At 35.2% G+C, this 27,350-nt stretch overlaps 2 protein-coding genes and 1 pseudogene across 13 annotated transcripts in view; 2 read left to right on the top strand and 1 right to left on the bottom strand.

Annotated features, from left to right (window-relative positions):
• Window positions 1-27,350, top strand: part of LOC128014100 (protein NipSnap homolog 1) — an 82,932-nt gene that overhangs the window by 31,288 nt on the left and 24,294 nt on the right. The window contains exons 8-10 of one of the 12 annotated variants that reach the window (XM_052597447.1): window positions 7,890-7,984; window positions 8,070-8,153; window positions 9,051-9,611. In XM_052597447.1, the coding sequence (XP_052453407.1) occupies window positions 7,890-7,984; window positions 8,070-8,153; window positions 9,051-9,115 (244 nt within the window). In that variant the 3' untranslated portion in view covers window positions 9,116-9,611. Of the gene's footprint in view, window positions 1-6,478; window positions 6,574-7,072; window positions 7,144-7,224; window positions 7,366-7,889; window positions 7,985-8,069; window positions 8,154-9,050; window positions 9,612-27,350 lie in introns of those variants that run through there. The other 11 variants (XM_052597403.1, XM_052597438.1, XM_052597427.1 and 8 more) reach the window with 11 other exon arrangements.
• On the bottom strand, window positions 1,035-4,165 carry LOC128014135 (SREBP regulating gene protein-like; annotated as a pseudogene).
• LOC128014147 (cytosolic arginine sensor for mTORC1 subunit 1-like) lies at window positions 10,096-25,693 on the top strand. Its single transcript, XM_052597483.1, has 9 exons — window positions 10,096-10,513; window positions 13,342-13,412; window positions 14,581-14,774; window positions 16,026-16,161; window positions 16,744-16,867; window positions 17,164-17,274; window positions 17,368-17,465; window positions 21,147-21,226; window positions 23,019-25,693. Exons 1-9 carry the CDS (start codon window positions 10,401-10,403, stop codon window positions 23,079-23,081), a joined length of 990 nt encoding a protein of 329 aa, XP_052453443.1. The 5' UTR covers window positions 10,096-10,400; the 3' UTR covers window positions 23,082-25,693.

The raw sequence follows: 27,350 nt of genomic DNA on the forward strand, positions 1-27,350 counted from the left end.
CAACAAAGATCGCCCTCGCCCAAAGAGTTATGGGTCATCTTTTAAATTAGAACTGAAACTAGACAATGATACATGAGCAATGGACTGTTTAAATCATAATGAATTGCAATTTCTGTAAAATCTCACATTAGGCCTTGACAACTATCATTACATTCAAGAGAGCACAAAAAAAACTAAAGTTTAAGTAAATGAGGCTTGAGATTAAAACCAATGATGATTGGAAACTAAATTAGATAAATCCAATGATATATTTAAAATCGAAATCCTGTGTAATTTTCAGAAATACCTGTGAAATTGCAGCCTTTGTGACATAATGTCAATTATCACTGAATAAATTGTTACATTAACATATTAATTTTGTTGTAGGAGTACGGTTTTAAATGAATGAATGTTTAGATTTATGTTACCAGGATTTTCTTTTTGTATCCATGTCTTATTTTTTCAGTGCAAAATATTTTTTTTTTTTTTTTTTTTTTGTATTATCTCTTAAATATAAAATTGCTGCTTGGTCAAATTAACTTAATTCAAAGGGAAAACAAGTTTTCACACCCCATTGATTATTTATATGTAAAGCATAAACTCAATTAATTTAGTTCAGTTTAAAAAAACCACAACTTTGGATCTTCATTGTCCATCTCTAGTAAATGTATCCTGATTTAAGGAAGACATTTTTTTCTTTCCTTTTTTTTTTTTTTCTTTTTTTTTTTTTGCAGTGCATGCAACATGTAATACATTGTCTTTATTAACTGAAAACTTTCTGCTCCAATTTAAGATATATTAAGGCCTTAATTAAAGCTAACAACTTTTTAAGACCTTGTTTTTTTTTTTTTGCGTTTGTGTTTACCGTGACCTTGAATTAAACCCAAAACGTTCTGTTAAATTAGAGAAGTCTAGAAAACAAACAACCTCAATTGTAAAGCTATACAGAAAATCACATTTACTTTATTAAATTAACATATAGTAGATGACATGCAGGTCGTACACATAAATCTGAACTCACACAGGGGTGCTGTCAAATCATCTGAGGTGCTTTCCATGTGTTTTTTAGCATGAAACAACAACACAAAGACTCTTTCCAGAATCCCATTCGAAGATAAAATTAGTGAGGTTACTAAAAAAGTAGCCTAATCTTAGCATGACAAGCAGAAAAAAAAGAAATGGGCGGAGTCTTCGACGAGATGTTCACCACTGAAGAGGTAAAAACGGATACTACACACTTATGCAGCGTAAAGTCTCTTTCAAGTCTTTATGATTGTGCACTCAAATTCCTGTTCATTTACTGGCCCATCAGGGGCCCCTGAGAAGATCTGCAAGTAATCTCCTTCATTATTTAAAGCCGGTTTGCTGGCAAACAGAGTCATATAGGCAGCAGTTCTGGAGGACTCTCGCCATAGCAGTACTTCGCCTGCGGGTTCCTGTAGGTGTTTTCATGTTGGACGCTCTGAAACAAGACAACAGCGGGTGGGATTTTTTAGTTCTGCCGGCTAAAAAAATGATGAGGAAAAGCTCTGATTGACTGGTATACTCAACAACAACATGAGTTTAAGCAGAGTACTTTCATGCACTCTGGTCTGAAAAAGCCACAAACAAAACAAACTAGCATTTTGAGTGTGACGCTCACCTGTGAGGAAGTACGGCACTTGGCAAGACACAACTCAAAATGATCTTCAACTGCGGTGAAGAGGTTCTGGAACCCTTCTGCTGCTCGGTTTAGAAAACTCTCCAAAAGAGGTTGCTGATTGAAAGAGAGCAGGAAAGAGAGAGAGTTTAGTGTTGTCAAACAGACTTTTACATCATTTCAACTACACTCAACATTCACTTGTGCAATTTAAAAAAAAGAAGAATTCTGATATATATATATATATATATATATATATATATATATATATATATATATATATATATATATATATATATATATATATATATATATATCCTTTATCATTAGGAATTTGTGTTACCAAGCAATGGAACCGGTGTACCTAAAGTGACCAGTGAGTGTGTGTGTGTGTGTGTGTGTGTGTATTTGTAACTGTAGGATATCAGATGTTAATATATCCAAAGTTCATCAGAGGTGTAGAAACTTAATGGTGTCTCTGATTAAAACACCAGACAGATACCAGTCCTTTGCTCTCTTTTATTTTAAGTTCAAGATTATTATTCATAGACAATTCCCATAGCATGGAGATGGACAGATGTTAATGGATGGACAGGATGAACTGGATGGGCAACATGTACAAGATGTACAACAAACATTTCAACACACATATATATATATATATATATATATATATACTCAATCTGAACAATAAATTGACATGGTTGGGTGTCCATTCAAACACTCACACCTTACCAAAGGAAGAGAAACATATGTGTGTGTATATATATATATATATATATATATATATATATATATATATATATATATATATATATATATATATATATATATATATATATATATATATATATGCATTTGTTGATTTTAAGATGGGACAATACATACAAAAATGAATTTTTATGCATGCGTTCATATGCAGTTTTTTCAGGAACTGAGGAATGTTTTGATTTCATGTTTTTCATTTAATTTTATTACACACATCCGTAGATTTGAATTACTATACATATCTTTAAAGGCCATTTTCTATCATACACTGAGCTAGAAATGTCCACTTCAGCAGCATTCAAACATACACCAAACTTTAAAGTTTTATTCACTCATATTCTGAAAGTTTTTACACAGGGGTTTGTTAAGAGATAATTGACCTGAAATATATTGAACATTTTCCCCCGTCACTTACCCAGTTCATCCGTGAGAAGCCTCTTTCCCTGAATGGAGTTCCTGCACTGTGAGATCTGCCTGCTGCTGTTACCCAGGAGGAACTTGATCTTCCACTGGATGGGATGGTCCGAGCCCCTCACCTCCAGGAGGGTCCGATCACGGATGGTTCGCTCCTCCTGTACACAGTACATGTCATACAAAATGTCATTTCCTTGCCATTATATGCTTCATCACCTCTCAGCATATCGCTGATCATTAGTGTTGTATTGGTATCATCAATCCAATTAGAACAATATTGGATACCTTGTCAGAAACAGAGCACTTTTTTTCAAATTTTCTTCACGTCAATATTGTTTAAAATGTGTTTGTTTAAGATTGTGCTTAACGGTTCACCATTAAACAGTTAAATTATGCTTTATGTGTAATTGGAATAAAATGTCAAATGGTCAAAAGTTAGCAATAATCACATTTTTTAAGTGAAAGTCATGACATTTGCCAAGTATGGTAACCCATACACGCAACTGGTGCTCTGCGTTTAACCCATCCAAGTGCACACACACACAGCAGTGAGAAGTGAACACACACCCAGAGCAGTGGGCAGCTATAGATCAGTGCCTTGGTCAGGGCTGGCTTTTAAGCTGCAGCAGTTGGGGTTCAGGGCTTTGCAAAAGGGCACCTCAGTCGTGGTGTTGCTGGCCCAAGACTCGAACACACAACCTTAAGGCGAGGAGTCATACTCTCTAACCATTAGGCCACGACTTCCCCATTAATAAATAAATAAATTAATTAATTAATACTTTTATTATAAAAAAATCATACTTTTATTCAGCAAGAGAATGTTTAATTGATGGAAAATGACAGTAATAACATATAATATTATAAAAGAGTGCAAACAAATGTTTTTTTTCCACACACAAAAGAACCATTCTGAATAATTTAGCATAAATAATAAATGAGCAGCAGCAGCAAATCAGCATATATATCACGTGACACTGAAGACCAGAGTAATGATGCTGAAAATTCAGCTTTGATCAAAGTTAAATTACATTGTAAAGCATATTTCAGTAGAAAACAGTCATTTTGAAATGTAATAATATTTCCATGCAGCCATAATGAGCATATAAAAGATTTGTTATACATATATGGTTTCCTCACTATAGTGGGTAGACAGCCGCACCAACAACACCGCTACAAACCTATTTGAGGGTGCTGTAGAGAAAGTAGATGAGCGACAACCCGAACACGACCCCCAGAACCCAGCGCTTGCGCAAGAGCCGGCGGAACACCATGGAGACGAGCACCAGGTCCAGATAGATGCGATGGAGCTGAATAAACAGCACTGGAGATCTCAGACAGAGAGATCCGACCAATTCACTCAACACAGCATCTAAAAAAAGTTGCAAAGTTAATCGGCAATGTAAGAAAAATTGCAGATCTAGAGTCCATTCAGTGATATATTAAGTATGTGAGCATTAGATGAATAATATGGACATAATCTTAATTTTTAACATCAGGGCTTTATGATAAAATATGTGAATGCAGAAGGTAAAGTGTTGGCTTAATGTGCTGCATAAAAGCGTCCTGCAGTCTGACAAGAGAATTTTTAAAGTGCATAAATTCAGTTCCTCAAATTATAACCCACAGTGCACAGGTAATATTGCGAGATTTTTCCACATGAAATAACCTTTCCCCTGACATTCCAATAATTTCTGTTTCTTTGAGCACTTAGTGGAACTTGCAGTACGTTTGTTTTTATAAATCAAGTTTGTTATTATTATTTTTATATTTTAGCAGATTTTAACCATAAATAATAAACCAAAAAAGTATTTTTACTGACCAAATAAGGAGTGTTATATAATTGTGCATCTGATTTTGACCCTGATTTGATTTTAACCCTGTATGTATTGAAGAGGAGGTCAACTATAAAACTATAAAAGTTAATATTAAGTCATTAAAACTCTATGCATAATAATTATTAAAGATGGTATTTAGCATGTCACATTGCTGGCCTTTGCTGTCACTACTTGAAATGACACGTGTGCATACTAGCTTTTTATAATATTGTGCATCGCAGCTTGTGATGCATCACTTGCTGAAACAGTATTGCTTGTGAATCTTTAGAGGTTTTGTGCATACAAGTGATGAAGGCTGGTTGAGTTCCATGTTTGCACACAAAGTGGATGCCAGGAAAGATGCCCACTCCAATCTGCTCTCCAAGAAAGAAACCAGCAACCGCTACAAGATTCAGTGTGAGCCAATGAATCTAAAACCTTCAAGGATGCGCTCAAATCTTTAGGCCTTGGGAGAAATAGTGCATGCAGTATAGTTGATAGGAATTACTAAAAATATCCCCATGAAAGAATGATGTGCTTGCTTGTAATTTTCCACCCGAAAAACAGCCTATACTTCTTATTTTATACTAATTGTTTTAATAAATCAACCTCCAAAGTGTTTATTTGTGGAATTCTGTTGTTTTCAAGAGACCAGTATGAAGAATGGAAATGGATGATATGAGTGATAAAAGTTATTTCAACTACTGTACAACATCATAGACAGTAAAAGAAATGGACACAGCGACCCCATTGGAACTCAATTGAGACAAGTGAAGCCCATTTTTAGCGTTTTTTTGCACTTCCATTTCTGACGCGCAGACTCAAAAAGCTTGATGATGTCAGCAACCTGTCTGACAGATGTAAATCTTTTAGTAGCTGTGCGTTCAAACTGCCATCGTTAATCTTGCAGAGACGGCGAGCTTGAGCGGGGAGTTCTTTGTCGTGAGTGAGCAGGAGTAAGTATTCTGATTAATTATTTTGTATAGTATTTTAAAATGTAACGCCAGTACGTCATATTAAGTTAATTGCCTGCGAGCTTCTCCACCTGTCTGTACGGTAATGTGATAGAGAGACGAGTGGTTATGACGCAATCGTTAGCCTATTTTTTACAAAAACTGTTTATACGGGGCCATAATGTAACATAGAAGGTAATGGAGCCCTTTATACATTGTCGTGTATCTTTAGAAATGAATAATGGACAAACGGAGTCTTTAAACGCCTCAGATGTAAAGTTATTCGCTGTCAAAGTGACGCCAAAATGAATGGGAGTCAATGGGAATGCTAACGCAAGTGAAGTTCTGCTAAAAGATGGCAGCCCCCACTCGACTTCAACTTCCGGTCGAGTTCCTTGCCCCCTGTACAACATCTAGAACAAATAGTTTTTAACCCTGCAAGATACTGGTCCGTTTGTCTTTCCTGACATCTTCAAACCCTGTTTTTTTTTTCAGTTCACAATGTCAAACCAGAATACATGGAGGCATACAATAAAATGTTGTAAGCATCCTTTTGATTTTGCAATTTCAATATATAATGCTGATTAAAAGAGTCTTGATTTCACTATGACACTTGCAGGCCTTCCATGTCTAAATGTGATGTACTTTGGTTGCTTGATTGTCCTACGTGACCGTGATATGTTATCATATTATATATTATCCTGTTCTGCCCCAGCTTCCTGTTTCAATAGCAAATACATCAACATATGGCATTTTTGAATATTAACATGAATATTTTTTTCAGCCTGTTGATAATCTCTTTTTTTTCAATTTAAGTTAAAACAAGTTTAAATGAATAAATATGTAAAAAAAATTACTCCTCCTGTCAAAATTACCCTTGTGTCTAAACTACTCCCACTGTCTGTTTTGAGGGATGAGGTACAGAAAGAACTTCATCGTGATGCAGATTATCCGTGTGAAGTCGTTGGAAGTTGGAACACCTGGTACGGTGAACAGGATCAGGCAGGTGAGATGGAAACACATATTTTTGTATTATATTTTTTCATGTTTTAACAAATATTACCTTATGCTCACTAAGGCTGCATTCATTTGCTCATAAAACATTAAAAAGAATAATGCAGTGAAATATCTGTACAATTTCAAATTGTGATAATACAATGTTTGAACATATTTTAAGATGTGAGTCATTACTCCAGTTTTCAGTGTCACATGATCATTCTAATATGCTGATTTGCTGCTCAAGAAATGTAACAGTTGTGCTGCTAAATATTTTTGTGGAGAATGCGAAATCATTTGTAACATCATAAATGTTTTTACTGTCACTTTTGATCAATGAATGAATAACTTTTGGATAAAAGCATTAATTTCTCTCTCTCTTAAGGAAAAAAATAACCTTACTGTCCCCAAACGTTTAAAAAGCATTGTTTTTATTGGTTTGTTTAAATATCTTATGTACAGTATCTTGTTCCAGTGCTAGAGTGACACATGCTGGTTTGTGTTTGTAGTGCATCTCTGGAGGTATTCTGGTGGATATCCTGCTCTTACAGAGTGTTTGCGTAAACTCAACAGCAATGTGGTATTTAACACATCAAAATGCAGAAACATCAAAATGCATATACTGTACTGTTTGCCCTTTTTCATGATGTTTCCTGTGCAGGCGTATCTTGCATTTCGAAAAGAGAGGAGTAAAATGTTGATCTCCCGACACAACCAGCTTCTTCTGGAGTTTAGTTTCTGGAACGAGCCTCTGCCCAGAAGCGGCCCCAACATTTATGAACTGAGAACATATCAGCTACTAGTAAATAACATTTGATTATTCTGTTTTAAAGATGCACCTTTTTATTCAAGCCGTCCAAGATGAGCCATTTTGTCATCAGAACAGATCTGGAGAATTTAGTTTCACTTGCTCAACAATGAATCCTCTGCAGTGAATGGGTGCCGTCAGATTGAGAGTCCAAATAGCTGATAAAACACTCCATAATAAGGCTTCCTCGAGTGAAAAAGTCTTTCCCTTCTTGTCCTCTCCCATTTCTTTAGACTGTTTTGGACTGTTTATGCTTGGGATTGATGCTTGATCTATGAACATTAAGTTATTATGGATAGAGGACTCAAATTTTTGGTGGAAGTAACAGCTTGAAGTTAAAAACATCTTGATGGATTTGTTTCTTACAAACAAGCAGCTTTTTACTTAACAAGACATTAATTGATGGACACTATGTAAGTCAGTGGGGACCAGCAACTGAAAGTGAACTATCCCTTTAAGGAAAAATACTGATATTATATGACCATTTTGCATATTTAATCTATTTTTTAATGTTCCAGGGCTCGAGCAATCAAATATAGACAGGAAAACAATGAAGCAGTGGGTGGCTTCTTCACACAGATCGGTGAATTGTATGTTGTTCATCATTTATGGGGTAAGATCATCTTTCACTGAGCTCATATCTTTTTCTGATCATTGCATATTATTAAGTGCTTTAAAATATGTTCTGTGTGTTTTAGCCTATAAAGACCTGCAGTCCAGACAAGACACCAGAAATGCTGCTTGGTTGAAAGAGGGCTGGGATGTCAATGTGCACTATACAAGTGAGTAAGAGCAAAGACAGAGGGTGTGTGAAATACAATATTGCATAGTGCATAAAAAACATGTGCACATATCATTTTAATGTAGCGTTTCAGAGTTATGCAGATGTTTTTTTACAGTAACATTGAAGACATTTATAATGTTGCAAAAGACTTCTATTTCAAATATATGTTAAATATATTCTATTTCAAATAATGTGCTGTTCTTTTGAATTTTATCAAAGAATTCTGAAGAAGAAAAATTAAAAATGCAGAACAACTGTTTTCTACATAATAATAATAATAATAATAATAATAATAATAATAATAATAATAATAATATATGTTTTTAGGGCAGCAAATGAGCAAATTAAAATAATTTCTGAAGGGTCACTGTGAAATTAGCTGAATCATAAAAATAATAAATTGCATTTTAAAATGCCTATATTGAAACCGAAAACAGTTATTTTAAATTGTAATAATATTTTACAATAATACTTATTTTATTGTCTTTTAAATCGAATAAATGTAGCTTTCTTCACCATAAAAGACATCTTTTAAAAACATTAAAAGTCTTAAAAACTGCCTTTGAATGGTAGATTGTTTTAATATGCAACCATAAATGAAACCTGCTTTTCTCTGAAATAGAAAAAATATATATTTTTAGCTATTTTCAATTATGTAAAAATATCTAAACTTTTGGCAGTCTGATCAAATAATCAGTCTAAAGGGAGATTTGGAAATTCTCGGTATTACTTGTATAAAGAAAATGTGCATACTTCACATAGTATACTAGAAATATTGATAAATTTGAAGCACAATCCAAGTGTTTTCTTTGTAAACGTCGCCATCTGGTGGATTTCAGTAGAACTGTAAGAAATGTTCAATACATTCAAACTTGTTTATTACTGTTTTTGACAGTGCCTCTTATCCGAAAGATGGAATCAAGAATTATGATCCCCATGGAACATTCACCTCTGCAGTAAAATCAAAACTGTTTCACCTCTGATGATCCCAAATACACAATCCACCAGGAGATATGTACTGTTTAGTTGTGACTTTACTCAAACTCGCCTGAAGTCTTCAGGTCCTTCTAGAAGTAGACAGACAGTTGTGTTAGAGTAGAGCAGGACCTAAACTCTGAAAGATGTTGTGCAAAAGTGTGCCAGTGTTAAAGCCAATCTGAGAATTACATTGACAGACCCCAGTGCCTTTGCGTGAAGTATATATATCATTAAAAAATTACAGTCTTGTTTTTAGTCATCATTCTCCTTTTCTAATGCCTCATTTGGCCCGTTGGAGTGCATGAGGAAACTGCCTGTCAACATAACTTTTCATTTACAATAATAATAATAATAATAATAATAATAATAATAATAATAATAATAATAAAAAGTGTTAAATTTAACATGTTTATCACCATATGTTGTAAAATGTAATTAAAAAAAACTCTAAGATAATAAATGAAATAATTTCCGTTGACCTGTAGTCTCTTCTTACATTTTATAATAATTTTGATGTTACCAAGGTCATTTTCACTGTATTTAAAAACTTAAGCTTTGCAGCTGGTTACCCTTTGAAACAGGCCATTTTAATACTGCTGTCCCTTTAAGAGCAGGGGGCGTGTGACCCATACAAGTAGAATACAAAAACACGAGCTGGTAGAATGGCTTGAAACGATGAGTTCCGAAGTGGGTGGGGCTTCGTGACGCGTATGTTTTCAGATTTGATGGATTTAAGTAATACTTCTCCGAATCACAATCAATAATTTTGGCAGTTTCTCCTTACCGTTTTCGGGTGTAAAATAATCCCGTGAATATTTGCTGAAGCGAAATGTAAGCGTAATTGTCACGTGATACCTGTTACTTTGCTCAGCGTTGATCGGATTCGCCTTAACGCGATAACTTGTGATAACTTCATTTTGGATTTTTTAAATATAAATATTTTACACAGGAGTTTTTTATTTATTTACATATTTACACATCTTAAATAAGAAATGAATATACTAATTCAAATCAGATTTTACGCCCCTGGAGGAAGACAACTGAATGTCCCATTGTAAACATCATTTTTAGATCCACTTTCCAATTAGTTTTCGAATCGAGTTACATCGAATGAGTCTCTTGAACCAGTCAGCAACAGCGTGCCCGTCCCGATGCTCGAAGATGCAGCGTTTTGGTAACAGATCGCATAGGCTGAACTCACATTGCGTTATTTAACGCGTCCACCTGCACTGCATAGAAAAAAAATTTTCTGGAGGACTAGCGAACGATGGACCTGCACATCTTGGACCATAGATTAAGGGTCACATCCATCAGTAAATCGGGACTTGAACAGTACACACACCCCCTAATCAAACTGATATTTCTCAGAAACCGGACGAGGTAAGAACAGTCAACGCATGTATGAGTTTGCAAACATGTTTTTACGCGTTTGATGGGGCAACAGCTCTTAATTAAACATCAGTTCAAATACATAGCTCGCTTGTTTACAATGGGTTCAAATGCAAAGTAAGAGCCTCGCCCTGTTTTGGTTAGTTTGGAGAAATGATAAATGACCAGATAATGTCAGCTCATGCACATGCACGTGAGACCTTTAACTTATTCTTAACATTACACATTGAAACAACAATAAAAGGAAGCGGTTTTTCAATAAAGTGCACAATTTCTTGTGCTCAGCTATGGATTGAAATAATGTATCGTAAAACCTAATAGAGCTGTCTAACCTGGCTAGACAACATTTTTGGGCATGCAGGTTTTGACATACATCCCATAAATTAAGTTTTCATCCTGATTTAAAACTTTGCATGTGAAAAAATAACCCCCAGTTGACATTCACTACCTGTACGTTAACATGGGACAAAATTAAAACACTAAAAATTTTACTTTATTATTGCATATATCTACAGAGGCCTCCAAAGGTATCTGCAGACTTAAACATGTATGGATTTGTTTTCATTAGATAATAACGAAATATCACCAAGTTACTGGTAGACATGTATTTACTTAATTTTCTGTACATCTGATTTGCTGACATTAAATTCTATGTTAATTATGGCATCATATCATAATTTATTGACCACCTTTCGCTATAGATATTCATTGAAAAACCCATGTTGTTTGTTGACTTGTTAGTAATGTTTTGTTTAATGCCACCGCTCTAATTGTTTTTGTGTCAGATTAATGCTTTCTTGATTGCAACATGTAACAATCACCTGTCTGAAACCATACAATAGCTTTGAGTGAAGAGCAGACTGAAATCTTCTTTTCTGTAGCTCTTAAATACTCTTCATGCATGAGCATATTCTGACTTGCCTTGTCAGTTTTGATATAATTGACGACAAGCAGCATTGGTTCTTGATGTGTCTTGCTTTACTTAATAGGACATGTTAAGAGTTTAAGTGGTGACCAATTTCTTTTTTGGGTGAATTATGCTTTTAAAGGTCAGAAGGATTGCTCACACAAACACAACATTATCTCATCCGGTAATGTTATCTTCTTCTTTGTCTTCTTTAATAACTTTGGTTCTGAAATGTATTGTTAATTTGTGCAACAATTCTGTGAAACCACACAAACTATTCTAGAAGATAAAATATTATATTATATTATTATATTATAATAGATTTTTCATCTTTTAGGGGCACCTGATTGATTAATCGAAAAATAAAAAATAAACTAATTGTGAAATGGATCCCTGTGTTTTTCTGTCAAAATAAGAGTTTGATGGTTTATCTTTTGACAATTTTGAAAAAAGCATAGCAAAAAAAAAAATATATATATATATATACACACACACACACACACACACATACAGTACATGCAAATTTTCCTGTGTGTATAATGAACATGCATAGGATAGTTAGTAGTTGAGGTAATGATTTATCAGTAATTTAAGACTTTAATAAAAGTCTTTTCTCTCTCTCTCTCTCTCTCTCTCTCTCTCTCTCTCACTCACTCACTCACTCACAGAAATCTATTATCTGAACTGAAATACAGCACACTGCTATAGGGAACATAGTCCTTTCCCTTTTCTCACTGTTCTGGAGGATGTTGGTTTAACACCACTCCTATCTCTCTCTGTTTTCCAGAAGGCTTTGGATCACTTACAGGAAGTTGACCCCTGGGAGCTCTAGATATTGATAGGAAGTGTGAGACTAGCTGACACAATGCTGCTTTGCTGAGTTAGCCCTGAGGGTGGGAGATGTATTATTTCCTTCTGTTTGCCCCTGCATTGATGTGCCCAGTGGATGGGGTCCGGATTGCATTGTGCTGAGTTGCAGACAGCACAGGAATCAGCTGTGAATGAAGAGTACAGTAAAGTATCGCAGCTCGAGCACTGCTTTGTTTTAGGTTTTAGGACAACTTTGATGAAAGGTTTTGATCCACTCCAAATGTTGACTAGTGCATACATGTATACACACACACACACACACACACACACACACACACACACACACACACACACACACACAGTATATATTATGTAAACACAAACTGTTATTTTGGATGTGACTAATCATGATTAATCGATTTGACAACCCTAATAAGAAATCGAACTCAAAAACTGTTTTACACTTAAGTTTTTACACTTTCACTTTTTTTTTTTTGAAAGAAATGAAAACTTTTATTAATCAAGGATGCATTCAATTGATCAAAAGTGACAGTGAAAAAATGTATAATGCTACTAAATATTTATATTTCAAATAAATGTTGTTCTTTTGAACATTTCTATTAATCAATGAATACATTTTAGAGAAAAATATTAAGCAGCACAACTGTTCTCAACATTGTTAATAATCAGAAATGTTTCTTGAGCAGCAAATCAACATATTAGAATGATTTCTGAAGATCACGTGACACTGAAATCTGGAGTAATGATGCTGAAAATTCAACTTTACATCATAGGAATTAAATTATATTTATATTTAAATTATAGTTATTTCACAAGATTATTGTATTTTTGATCAAATAAATGCAGCCTTGGTGAGCAGAAGAGACTTGATTCAAAAACTTTTTTTTTTGTTTACTACATTTTTTGAAAAGTAGTGTACCATATGAACCACCTCCCTGCTGGAACACTCTTTACAACAATCTGCCATTGTGTTTTTTTTCCATTATGCATTATGTCTGATCTGTCTGTTTGGTTTTGCTTCTTTGTCTCTCTCCCTCTATTTATTTTCCATCTCTCTTGTGGTTTCCTCTTTCTCTCACAGATGCAAATTTTTCAGTCTCACAGAGACTCCGGAAAATTACACCGTTGTCCTCGATGAGGAAGGATTTAAAGGTAAATCACACACGTGAACTGCTGTCCTAAGGATCTTGTGTTCAGTTGACGATGACACACATTGTACATTTCCAAAAACTTGAGTTAACTTTCTTATTTGCATAATTTCCTGATTGGCTATATATAATGGTAGAAAAATTTAAATGACTCTTTATTTGATTGTTTTCTTACTTGAAACCACACTGAAATGTAACGACGGAAAATCTGTGACATGTTTAAACAAGACTTGGTACATTTTCTTTTTTTTTTTCTTTTTTTTTTTTTGCTGTATGTATTTCAAGCAATAATTTTTTTTTAATGTTTTTATAGGTTAATAAAACAGTTTTTGTCTTTTAACATTTAATACAAATTATAATCATATCTTTCAGCTCTGTATAAAAAATATATTTACATGTAATATAACAGTATTCTAAAGTTTGGAGTTGGTAAGGGTGTTTTATTTTTTATTTTATTTTTTTTAAATTAAAGTTTCTTGTGCTTACCCAAACTGCATTTATTTGATTAAAAATACTAAATTTTTGCTAAGAAAAAAAAAAAAAACTAACAAAAAACAGTAATATTGTGGAATGCTATTAAAATGATTAAATATTTACATAATATTATGAAATTATTTTCCATTTGAAGCAGAATTTTCGCCAGTCATTTCTCCAAATTTTTGTGTCTTTTTTTTTCAGAAATAATTTTAATATGCTAATTTGGTGCTCAAGTAGCATTAACAATAATAATAATTATTATTATCACAGTTGAAAACTGTTTTGCTTCTTAATACTTTTGTGAAATATTTTGTCATCTTTATGCATGTCCTTACTTTCACTTTTGAACAATTTATTCATCAAGGACACATACAATTATGTATACAAATTTGGGAGCTACAATTCCAAACTGAATTGTAGCTCCTTTTCAATGCAAGGTATTGTTAACTACCAGAATCACAAGTTTGATCACTTAGAAAAATAATAGTGCACCATTCCTCAACAAGCAGTTCAAGTCTGTAGCTCAAACAATGCAGGGTGAGTTTCTCAGTTGAAGTTCTCCACTAAAAACATCCTTTTTTTCCTATGAATATTTAGTGAAATGTGAAGGAATTGATCAAACGGTTTAAAACTGGTATATTTGTATACTGACACTGACTTCTGTGTGTGCTCTTCATCACATCCTCATCCTCCAGAGCTCCAGCCGTCTGAGCACTTACAGGTGGAGGGCTCCACTTGGCTCCCGCTCAATGTCGTCTCCAATGGCAACGCCTCCAGCAGCTCACAGGCCGTGGGCGTCACCAAAATCGCCAAATCTGTGATCGCTCCATTGGCCGAGCAGCATGTGTCCGTCTTCATGCTCTCCACCTATCAGACCGACTTTATTCTGGTAAGCGAGTCTGGTGCGCGAGTCTCTGTGATCATTGAGACATCGAATTGAAGCCTGTCAGCATGAAAACTGCACCAAGTATTGTGTCAGTGAATCAGGGTTGTTACAAAAAATGCAATACCTGAAATACAATAAATGTTAACTGAAATCTGAAATAAACATTTAAAAACACAAAACAAAAATGACTAAACTAAGCTTAAAATGAAAAAAAAAAAAAAACTAAAATCAAATAGTTTTGTTGCTTTCTTTGGTTAGTCAAACACAGCACAAAGATGGGATCAAAGAACCCAGAGACACAGAACAGTGTTAATAAATCATTTATTAAGGAAAAGGCAGCATAAACATGGCTAACATCAAACACACCTGCCATTTGTAAATGTTTTACAATTTTATGACGCTTCTGATTTAATAAGTTGATAGATGTGTGATGAACATTGTGTAATGTTGATCGGTCTTTGTGCATTATACTTTCAAGGGCAGTTACACTTTTGTAATAATAATAATTTACAGTTTTGCTAATAGCTCTAGAGCTTATGGGAAACAAAATTTTCTTAAAGTTTTTCTGGGCTGCGTATCCTATCCACATGAAATTTAGTTTTTTTTTTTTTTTTTATGACTGATTTAATGTTTTGTTTTGTTTTTTTTCATTTATTAAAAAAACAAACTGTGTAGTGAAACTGTTGCCCAATATTGACTAATATTTATTGAATGTAAAGTCCAAACTTTGTGCAAAGAAACCACATGCTAAAGGTGCGCACCAAATAGTCACCCACAGTGTGTGCATCAACAACAACAACAAAACCGTGTGATTGATGTTTTGCATGTTGTTGTCTGGGAGCAAGTGCTGCTACCATATGCTAAAAATACAAAAGTAAAGTACAAAACAAACATGACCAGCCCATGCAGTGCAGTTACGTGCTTTATATGCAAAAAATGGTTATTAAATATAATGTTTGTTATTAAAGCAACACTATGTAAATGTTGGCGCTCTAGCGGTTAATAAACAGAACTGCACACATCACGCAGAAGAACATTCTAACCGGAGCTACTTCTCCATATGTGTTTCTGTGGTGATTCACGCAGGTGACGAACCCGCGAACAAGAGACCAAAAATAATCACTCATTATAAATGTACCGTAGTGATTTGTGATAACACAAAAGTCGGTTTGGTGGATGAATTTATGATGTACTCGCACAGAAAAAGTTAGCTAGTGTTGCTTTAACATACTAAAAGGGATGTCTGTGCTGTAGGTGCGAGAGAAAGACCTGGCAGTGGTGGTGGAGACTCTAGCGGAGGAGTTTAATGTTTTCAGAGAGGAGGGAGGAGAGTCAGTGCCTGTCCACAGTCAGGACGCCTGCAACGGCCTTCAGCGAAACGGCAGAGAGGGTGAGAAGACAGTGAAAGAAAGGCATACACTGGGCTCGGTGTGAAGTCTATTATGCTCTTCAAGCCTGCAAATATTTGATTAAAAATACAGTAGAAACAGCAATATTGTGTATTATTACAATGTAAAATAACTGTTTTCTATTTGTATGTAATTTAAAATGTAATATTTCTGTGATGCAAAGCTGAATTTTCAGCATCATTAATCCAGTCTTCAGTGTGACATGATCCTTCAGGAATCTTTCTAATATTGATGATATCATCATCGTCACAAGATCATCATCGCCAATTTTGGAAGCTGTGCTATTTTTTTTCCAGGATTCTTTAATGAATAGAAAGTCTAATGATGAACAGCATTTATTTAAACAGAATTGTTTTTGTAACAATATAAATGTCTTTACTGTCACTTTTGATATAATACATCTTTGCTGAATAAAGTGTTAGTTAAAAAAAATAAAAAAATAAAAAAAGACTCAACATTTGAACTAATGCAGTGGCTTCTAAAAAAGCCCATATAATGAGAAATAGTGAAATAGATTATTTAAGAGTCATCCATTATGCGATTAATTGTCCATGTGTGTTCAGTTCCACATGCAACAGTTCATCCGGTGCTGATTCCAGAAAATCATTTTTGCGTAATGAGCTTGGATCCAGACACACTGCCAGCGATTGCCACAACCCTCATAGACGTTCTGTTTTACTCTAACAGGTAAGAAACTCATGGAGTGATGCTGTATGCATCTCATTTTTCACTGCTTTGAGTTTATTTCCTCTTCAGCACATTACTTAACTGATCAATATTGTTTTATCATTTGACTGCCACCAAGAGGCGTCTTGAACCGAGTCACAGTTTATGAAACATTAGGTGAACTGGGTTTTTTTTTTATTGTGGTCTCTTTGTGTATGCAGCTATTTCCCTTGGTATATTAAATTAGAACAAGTTGTAGGTTAAGTATTCTTGTTTATTTTTTATTTTTTTATCTTGAATGCATTTTTCTCCTGCAGATCTAAAGAGGATGCCAGTGTTGATCAGGACATGGAATGTATCGTGTTTTTCTCCTTCTCTCTGATTGATGGATACATCTCTTTGGTGATGGACACAGAAGCACAGAGACAGTAAGACCCTCACAGAGTCATGAACAGGTCATCATATCAAAGCTTTGCACGTTGCTATGAACACATGTTTGTTTGTGTGTGTGTGTGTGTCAGATTCCCCACTGATCTCCTCTTCACCAGCTCTTCTGGTGAGCTCTGGAGGATGGTGAGAATAGGAGGACAGCCACTCGGCTTCGGTGAGGCTTCTTTTGGCCATTTGAATGCCGCATGTATCCTTTAGCCATGCCATAATGCACTGCAGCAAGCTCAGTGAACGAAAAAGAAAAAATCATGCAGGATGACTCAAATGAATAAAAATAAAGATTATAAATTTACTTTCAGCATTACAAGCAATCATAAAAAAATAGGTATTTTAATTAATTTTAAGCCGTAGTTACGTGTACTTATCATGTTAATATCAGTAAATTGTGCAAAATTGCAAATGTAAACCAAAATTCAACCCTAAATGTAGCCCTGTAGTAAGTTAATGTAATTAATCAATGTTACTCTGTGCTTTATGTAATTAGACTGTAACATTCCCACCTTACATTGAAGTGTAACCAAACCTTTAAAAATGTAATCTTAATTTAATTTGGTTATGATTTTAATGATTTTATACTAATAATTGTTTAATAAATAATTATTTAATTTATATAAAAGGTAATCTAATTTAAATACAATTATTATTACTCTAGGGTTTCCCAGACTAGAGTTTCGTGAGGAAACTGCAGGAGGTTCGTAAACTGATGAAAACCTAATAATTAGTAGAATTTATGGCTAAAGTCTATGTGATCGTTCCACCAGCTGGGAACAGTCCAGGAAAACTTCTGTGAGAGTGATTTTGTGAGGGCACCACAAAGTGTTGTTCACTTGCAGAATACAAGCATCTGGAGGTCTGAACTAGCAAGTTTAGGTTTATTAGTGGCATTGGTTGTCTTGTAGGCTAAAATAGTAAATCCCAGAAAGCACACAAAGTGAGCATTACATTAGTCAAGTATGGAGAGAACAAGACCTTGCTCTGATTGGAAGGGTATAATCTTCCTGATGTTGTATACAGCAAATCTGCTGGACCAGGCTGTTGTAGCAATATAGTCTGTAGAGATTAACTGATCATCAATCACAACTCCAAGGTTCCTGGCTGTCCTGGAAGGAGCTATGGTTGACAAACCTAGCTGTATAGAGAAGATGTGATGAAGTGCTAGGTTGGCTGAGACCACGAGGAGTCCTGTCTGATGGTCCTTCATCCAGCCAGAAATATCTGTCAGGCAGCCTGCAATGCAAACAGCTACTGTGGGATCATCGGGATGGAATGAGAAGTAGAGATGAGTGTCATCAGCACAGCAGTGATAGGAAAAGCCATGACAGATCATAATGATGACATGTAGATGGAGAAGTGGTCCAAGCTAGCATAAAATATGCTGAAACGGGTGGATTTTGACATTCCTAAAATTCACGGACGGGGATGTGGGCGGATAACTAAGCTTTGCAGGTGGGTAGTAGTAGCACGGATTAAAAATGTGTGCAATATTTGTATGTCTACATTTCCATTACACAAACACAACAACGATATGACATTTGACCCATCACGTCACCACCACTGCGACAGCGCTGCGAGAGAGAGAGAAACTTTTCCACAGCTGGATTTATAATTCAAGAATGGAGAACGCAACCTAAACCTGGGACTGTGGACGATATCCTTTTCCTGCTCGGTAACCTTAAGGGAAAGTAAATGCATAGTGTTTTTTATTTTTATTAATAGGTCTATTTGCGTATAGTTATCAGGTTCCATAGCCTATTTAGGTGCCGATGGTAGGCTACTTTAATGGGGCAAAACAAAGCGCACTTTCGTTTGATTAGCACATTAATGACACTGATGTGATTTTGAGAGAGGTGCGAGATAAAAAATAAAACACTTTAATTGGAATGATTTTAGAGTGTGTGATTTATCCCGGGCGCGGATCGGGTAACGGGCCAAATATTAACGGGTCTAGGTGGGAGCGGATTTAATTTTTATATTATCACGGGTGACGGTTCAGATCTAGTGCTGAACTAAGCAGGTACGGCCGGGCGTGGGTCTCCAAAAATGGACCCGTGCAGGACTCTAGTCCAAGCACTGAGCCCTGAGGAACCCCAGTAGCGAAGTTGTGACTTGGATACCTCTCCCCTCCAAGACACCCTGAAGGACCTACCTGACAGGTAAGACTTCAACCACTGGACTGCTGCTCCTGAGATGCCCAACTTCATGATGGGTGAAGAAGAGGATATAGTGGTTAACTTTGTCAAAAGCAGCAGACAGATCCAGCAAGATGAGTACTAAGGATTTGGAATCGTTGGATCGTTGCCAGTCTCAGGGCTTCAGTAACCATCCTAACCTTCAGTCCTAGTTGAGTGGCCACTTTTGAAGCCAGATTGGTGGTTGTCCAGATGATTGTTCTGTGCAAGAAACATAGAGAGTTGATTGAACACCACTTGCTCAAGTGTCTTTGCAATGAATGGAAGAAGGCATACTGGTCTGTAGTTTTTTAAAAGTGCTGATTTTTTTGAGGTTTTCTTAAGCAGTGGGGTTACCCAAACCATCTTAAATGTTGTGGGAAATGACCAGTGTGAAGTGAGGTGCTGATAATGTGAGTAAGTGCAGTTATGATTGAAGAAGAAGATGACTTGAAAGAGGCGAGTGGGGATAGAATCAGGCGGACAGGTAGTATTATTGGAAAGGATAAGTCTTCTTCTGAGAGTGGAGAGAGGGAGTGTGTATTTGTTATGAAGCTTGGTGTTCAGTCCCAGTTAGAAGTGATGAGGAAGTGGTCTGAGGTGTGAAACAGAGTCACTGAAAGTGTTATCAGTGGCGCAGTAGAGTGTCAATATATGGTCTAATTGGTTACCTGATCTGTGAGTAGATAAAGTAGACACTCGCTTGAGGTCAAATAAAGCAAATGGAGTGTTGACGTCAGCAGCCTGAATTGTTGATTTGAGATGGTTGGAGATCAAATTTCTATTTATTTGTAGACCGTTACCTCCACCCCTCGCTCAATTGGGAGAAATTAGGGAAAAGGTTAAATGGAGAGGGCTGCAGGAGTGGCAGTGTCCTCAGGTTTGATGCAAATCAGAGTTAAGGCCATGAGATTGAGACTTAAATGAGTAGCAGTAGATTAAATAAAATCTTTGTTTACAGCAGACTGGCATTTCCAGAGACCAACTGGAATAGAGGGTAGAGTAGTAGAAGACATAGGGCCTCTAGATTTCACTGCCTCCAACATAAAGAGTGTGATTTATGAGTTTTGGTTTATTTATAAAGCACATTTTGATTATAATAATAAAATAATCATAAAAATAAAACAAGGAATTTAAAATCTTTGAAAATTATTTATATTTTAGAATAATTTCTGATTGCATAAAATACAGTGCAATCAGTTTTGACATCGCACAGTGCTCATTCCATAAATGCACAGCTAAACCGATGAGTTTTGAGTCATTGTACTTACCAATTATATACTCACCTGATTCCTTGTTATTGAATTCAGCTGGCCAAGTCTTACTACTTACCAAACCGAAACTGAAAAGCCACGTGATATGCACACAAACAAACTCTTGAGCACTCATTACACCATGAAAAAACAACAATGTTCCATTGCTTGCAACAACAACCGTGTTAAAATCTAATGAGAAAAGAAACAACACTTACAAACTGCTGTCCTCTTAGGATCCCTAGGTGTATAAATGACCCCCTTAATATTTTCCTGTCTGATCCAAATCCTAGTCCATACAAACGCAAAATCTGTTCAGCTGAGTGATAGATGAAGGAACGCAACATATTGAATCAGAAAGTCACATTTATTGCAGTTATTTGCCATTATCTCACTCTCTCTGTTTCCTTTTTCAGATGAATGTGATAGTTGCTCAGATCTCTCAGCCCCTTGCAGACAGTGATATATCAGCATATTACATCAGCACCTTCAGCTTTGATCATGCTCTGGTAATCCTTTTTATTTTCTTTTTGATACACAAAACATTTTAGCTCTGTGTAGTAGTTGACTAATATGGTTTTTGCATTGCATTAATGCATAAATATGATTAATAGACCCATTCAGGGTGATAAAAGATAATAATCACACTGTGTGCATTTATTTTGCCCTTAATGATCTACTGACATTCAGTCTGAGGTTATGTGTCTAGTCTACAGCATATGTATTTAGTACATTTGAATCTTTTTTGATATTTGTGTAACACTGAGCAACAGGAGGCAAATGGTTGCCTAGTAACCAGAAAACAGAAGAATTTCTGAATCTGATCTAATTGGACAATTCACTGCCTATTTCCATGATGTCATGTGAAATCAGATCATCTGGTTGTCCTTGCTTTCTATTCTTTCCTTTTTTCCTGGAAACCCTCAAATATTTTAGCAGAAACTTTCTTGTTCCCGATTGGTCAGGCGATTGATCATTAGATCATCAATATGATGTAATATTAAAATGTGTCTCTTACGAGACTCTCTGAAATGCTTGCTTCTGGTTGGTGAATTGCTTCAACATTGTGCACGGAATATCAAATATTTTAGTAGTTTTGTAGTATATCACAGTTCAAATCGCAATCACAACATATGACAAAATTCGTGCAGTCCATACAAAGTAACTGTAAACTAATTATAAACGTTGAAACAAGTAATGTAATCTAAGTCAAGTACTTAATTTTTAGAATTTGATTATGAAATCTGGATTACATGTAATACACAATTTTAAAATAAAAACAGTTTTATTAAATTTAAAATGCTTTATATCATTTATCGGCTTACTTGCAGGTCATGTGACCTTTAAATGACACCAGAGAACTGTAAACATGGAAATGTTCAAATGTTTAAAATATCAGCATATTTTTTTCCACTGACATAATAGTTTTGGACCCCCCCCCCCATATAGTAAAATGTGGGCGATGGAAATGCAATGTAGGTTTTTATTTTTAATTCTGACATAATAAGAGACATGATTCTGTCATCGCTGTTTTTAGGATGTTTTCCCACGCAAACCCAAATAAACCATGTGCAGAATTTTATTATATAGGGCATGGTAATGATCTAATCGTTCAGTGCAAGCCAGAAGTCCTCTTCCGCTCACAATACCTTGCAGTAGAAAAGGAAGTGTGCGCTACTTTGTCATGACCTTCATCTGTTTCAGTTTATTCATCTTTTGCCACAGTGTCACAAAAACAATTATTATTATTGTAATTTTTTTTTTTATATATATAAGCATTTATTTTATGGTTGCTGTTGTTAATAATAACCATTATTGTTAGCATTTAAATACTTTTAAAACTGTTAGTTTTTATTATTTATTATTATATTATTATATAATTTTCTAAAGGTCTTGCTGTAAACATTTGTGTTTAAGACCACGTGCCGAGTTAAAAAATAATAATAATAATATATATATATTTTTTAAATACTTTATAAAAAAAAAAAACTTTTTATAAATATTTTTTGGAGGGGTATTTTTAGCTTCTGAAAATATGTTGTTCCATGCATGCATCATTGTGTCTTTCCATAAATACCTCTGTGCATCCATCTCTACATGAAACATGCACCATATCAGTCTGAGCTGATTGCTATGAGATGATGCATCTCGGTTTACTCCCATCCTAAAAAACTCTTCATACCAATGTGTGTTGTTCAGCTGACAGCATGTGACATCCTTAAAATTTGAGCATGTTTGGATGGGGAAGTAATCGTCTTTGTGTTATTGTGTCATCTCAGTCTAAATCTTTTTTTGTCTCAGGTGCCAGCAGAAGATTTAGCGAGCGTGACTGAGATGCTTCAAGCTCAGAGGATGTCCAGTTGAAAAAGTGTAGAAAAAAACCTACACGGTGGATGGTAGATCTTATTTGAGCCACTTCCACTCAGTATTACTCCGCAACCTGCGGTGATTCAGTCACTGCATCTGAAAGCTTGGGCTTAAAACAGGCCTAAACTAAAACAGTGGCATTTTGCTTTGAAATGACATTTTTGCAGCATGTTAATGATCGATTATTTTAAGCATATTTTTTACTTAACTGAATTATGTTTATTTCTTAATTTTCGGGGTAAGGATAACACAATGTTCTATAATATGCAACTGGAAATTCCCTTTGGTTTAGCTGCTGTCATTATGTTCTGCAAAAATCATTATTCCTTTGAGTATTGCACACAGACGTCTTCCAGTATTGTCAGAATCAGGTTTTTTTTCTTAAGTAACCCTGTTTAAGGTTAAGCTAAATACATGTTATTGTTGTAACAACTTATGGTGTAAAGCAGTTACTGACAGTGAATATTCGGATGATTTTTGAATCAGCAAATACCAAAGTCATACTGTTATGAATGGCTCTTGCATCAAACCATATTTACACAAAGTTGGGTAAATCTCTCAAGAACATATCCAGCTCATATTTCACCCCAAAAACGAAATCTTAATGTACAAACTATATTTTGCTGAAAGGAATAGTTCTGAGAAACACATCTCATGCTCACCAATGGGTCCTCTGCAGTGAATGGGTGCCGTCAGAGTTGGAGTCCAAACAGCTGATAAAAACATCACAATAATCCACAAGTAATCCACATGACTCCAGTCCATAAATTAACATCTTTTGAAGTGAAAAGCTGTTTGCGTTATTAAGGGGTTTTAATTTTAGACCGCTGCTTTGGTCAAAATACCTGTCCATTATCCCAAATAACACTTCCTCCGCTTCCTTGTCGTCGCACATCAAAATCCACCAACATACTGTATGTGTTCAGAATTGTTTGGACTGTTTATGCTTGTAAACTGTGCCTGATCTGTGAATATTTCTATTCTGATTCAGACAAGATTACTTTTTCACTGGAGAAAGCAATTTTATGGATGGAGGAATGGCATTTTAAGTGATTGAAAGCAAACGATGAAATCATCTTGATGGATGTTTTTCTTACAAACACACAAATATTAAATGTAGGACTGGAGTCGTTTGGATTATTTTTGGTGTATTGTGATGTTTTTATCAGCTGTTTGGACTCTCATTTTGATGGCACCCATTCACTGTAGAGGATCCATTAGCAAGAGATGTATTGCTAAATTTCTCCAAATCTGTTCTGATGAAGAAACAAACTTATCTACATCTTGGCCTGAGGATGAGTACATTTTCAGCAAATTTGCATTTTTGGGTGAACTATTCCTTTAAAGGGAATCAAATGCATTTTTTTTTTTTGCATTATAAGAAAGTATGTATACATCCAGTTGCTTTTCAAGTAATTGCATATCAGTGTTTGTTTTTACAGTACAAAATTATTGTAAACAGTGGTGAGAATCAAAAGAAAGTACAATTCTCACCCAAAAGTACTCAGAAGTTAAATGGGGGTTTGAGAGGAAATGTGTGTAATATGTTTTTGTGAGATTCACTCGTTAGTGAGAAAAGGCGTAAATAAATAAGTACTTTTAAAGATTATCAAGATAATTTGATTAGGCAATTTTCTCATAAACTGATAAGGGCTGAGGTTTAGTGATTCCTGGATCTAGTGTCACTTTATCAACTGATTTAAAGTTTGATTAGGGAAATGCTTCTTGCACAGCTATCTGCCTAATGAAATTGTTAGGTTTAATAACTTGCTAATGCTAAAACATGCCCCTCTTGATTTTTGTTTCATGCCAGAATAGGCTGCCATTAATGTGACCTATATTAATTCACTACTAGTGAACCAAGCACAAATATGTACACAAGAAGTGATAAATTAAAGAAATGTAGTTGATGGAGAATCAAATTCATGCAAGGAGGAATGCACTTATTGATTGTATTTTGAAGGCACAATCACTAATAAATCCAGAAATCAGAACTGGTTAATGAATGAAGCTATTTTAGAGAGAAAAATATCTTTGTTATAATTAAGCTCAATGCTTTTGTAAGAGCTGCTGAAACAGAAAAACTAGCATCAACATGCAAAACATTAGATTCATAATTAGGGTTACTTTGTGTGTGTTATGTATTTTTGTCTTTATATAGACAATCTATTTTTCCAGGGCACACGTGTAGCATAAGAATAATTGAGATCATAATATTAAAAATAAACAAATTGTTAATGCAATTCCAGTGCCATTAAAGAACTATTTACATATGTTTATTTGATCTCATTTCTATCAATATCATTAAAGACTAAGGTTACTGTTGTGCATAAAATGTGTAAGGTTAGTAATTATTCTAAGCATTTGTTATTCTTGCTTTTTGTATACTATGTGGATTTATCTAAAATTAATTTTTGGTACATTTTATACAGTGTCAAAGGAATTGCATACCTTGTTTGTAACTGTGCTGCTTGTTAAATAAATGACTATATAAATACTGTTTTCAGGCATTTATTAAAATGTGTTTTGGGGCTGTAGTACTCGAGTCCGGACTCAAGACATTTTTCTATCTTCTCGGACTAATTGGTGTTTGCATTCGGACTTGGTCATTGGACTCGCCAAATGTTTTTGTTGGTCTCAACCAAGTCCAGCAAAATACATTTTCTCCTTCAAAACAAAACCACATTTGCATGTCGCGACTGAAAACGTGTGGAAAACGCTAGTGGAAAACACACGTTTTCAGTCACTACATGCAAATGTGGTTTTGTTTTGAAGGAGAAAGTTGACTTTGGTGGACTTGGTTGAGACCAACAAGAACATTTGGCGTGCCGCTTTCTCCTTTTTTCCAAAGCACTCTGCACTCAAAAAGACTCTTTAAACGAACTTAATTTAATTATGGACAGTGGTTCCACAAGATATCACAAATGATCAAAGTGTATTTGTTAAACGAGCAATAAATTAATTACACAGTTAAATACAGTTGAAACCACAACTTTATCTTCCAACACGCCAACATCTGCTGGGCTGTCTTCAATGATGCAGCTTCAAATAGATTCCCACGAGTCTACTGATCACCTCCTGATTGCTGGCAATGTCTGTATCCTAGAAGTATTTAAAGGGATAGTTCACCCAAATAGCAAAATTATGTCATTAATAACTCACCCTCATGTCGTTCCAAACCCGTGAGACCTCCGTTTATCTTTGGAACACCGTTTAAGATATTTTAGATTTAGTCCGAGAGCTCTCAGTCCCTCCATTGAAGCTGTGTGTACGGTATACTGTCCATGTCCAGAAAGGTGAGAAAAACATCATCAAAGTAGTCCATGTGACATCAGAGGATCAGTTAGAATTTGTTAAAGCATCGAAAATACATTTTGGTCAAAAAATAGCAAAAACTACGACTTTATTCAGCATTGTCTTCTTTTGAGAGTTCAAAACAAAGCAGTTTGTGATATCCGGTTCGCAAGTGAATCGTTCGATGTAACCGGATCTTTTTGAACCAGTTCACCAAATCTTTTTAAAAGGTTTGCGTCTCCACTATGCATCCACAAATTACTTAAGTTGTTAACTTTTTTAATGTGTCTGACACTCCCTCTGAGTTCAAACAAACCAACATCCCGGAGTAATTCATTTACTTAAACAGTACACTGACTGAACTGCAGTGAAGAGAGAACTGAAGATGAACACCGAGCCGAGCCAGATAACGAACAATAGACTGACTCGTTCTGTTGTTGGAAAATAAAATGTCTAGTCCTTAATAAGTCATAAATATTTTTAGTGTGCTTTCCTGTAAGAGAAAAAGGGTTTCCCGTAAGAGTAAAAGGGATGTGTCTCATTAACGACGATTATATCAGGGCTATATCTCTCAGAAGGCATCTTACGGGTAGCTAATGGTTAACTGTATAATGATACAAAATAATTATCATTGAAATTGATGAGGCAGAAATCAACCAAATCAAGCTTTCTCAACAGGCTAATGCTTTTTGTACAATCATCTCACTTTCAACAGAAACATTTCAACTTCTTATGCATTTAAAAACCATCCTGTGGTTATAAAAAAAACAGATTTAGCCTACTAAACTTAAAACACTATGGGCCCTATTATACACCTTGCACAATGCGATGCAAGACGCAGCACAAGTGTGTTTTCTAGGGTTTTCCTGTCCAGTGCCATGTCGTTTAATTAGCAAATGCATTTGTGCGCCCATGGGTGTGCTGGTCTAAAAAAGAGGTGTGTTCTGGCGCATTGCTATTTTAAGGAGCTGA

This window comes from Carassius gibelio, chromosome A5 (genome assembly GCF_023724105.1).
Source record: "Carassius gibelio isolate Cgi1373 ecotype wild population from Czech Republic chromosome A5, carGib1.2-hapl.c, whole genome shotgun sequence".
In the NCBI taxonomy this organism is placed as follows: Eukaryota; Metazoa; Chordata; class Actinopteri; order Cypriniformes; family Cyprinidae; genus Carassius; species Carassius gibelio.

Bases quoted from the DNA above. Each gene is read 5' to 3' on its own strand.
- LOC128014147 (XM_052597483.1), top strand. From the start codon at position 10,401: ATGGACCTGCACATCTTGGACCATAGATTAAGGGTCACATCCATCAGT. The intron at 16,868-17,163 runs GTAAGAAACTCA...TTTCTCCTGCAG, and splicing joins GTTCTGTTTTACTCTAACAG to ATCTAAAGAGGATGCCAGTG. The intron at 17,275-17,367 runs GTAAGACCCTCA...TGTGTGTGTCAG, and splicing joins GACACAGAAGCACAGAGACA to ATTCCCCACTGATCTCCTCT.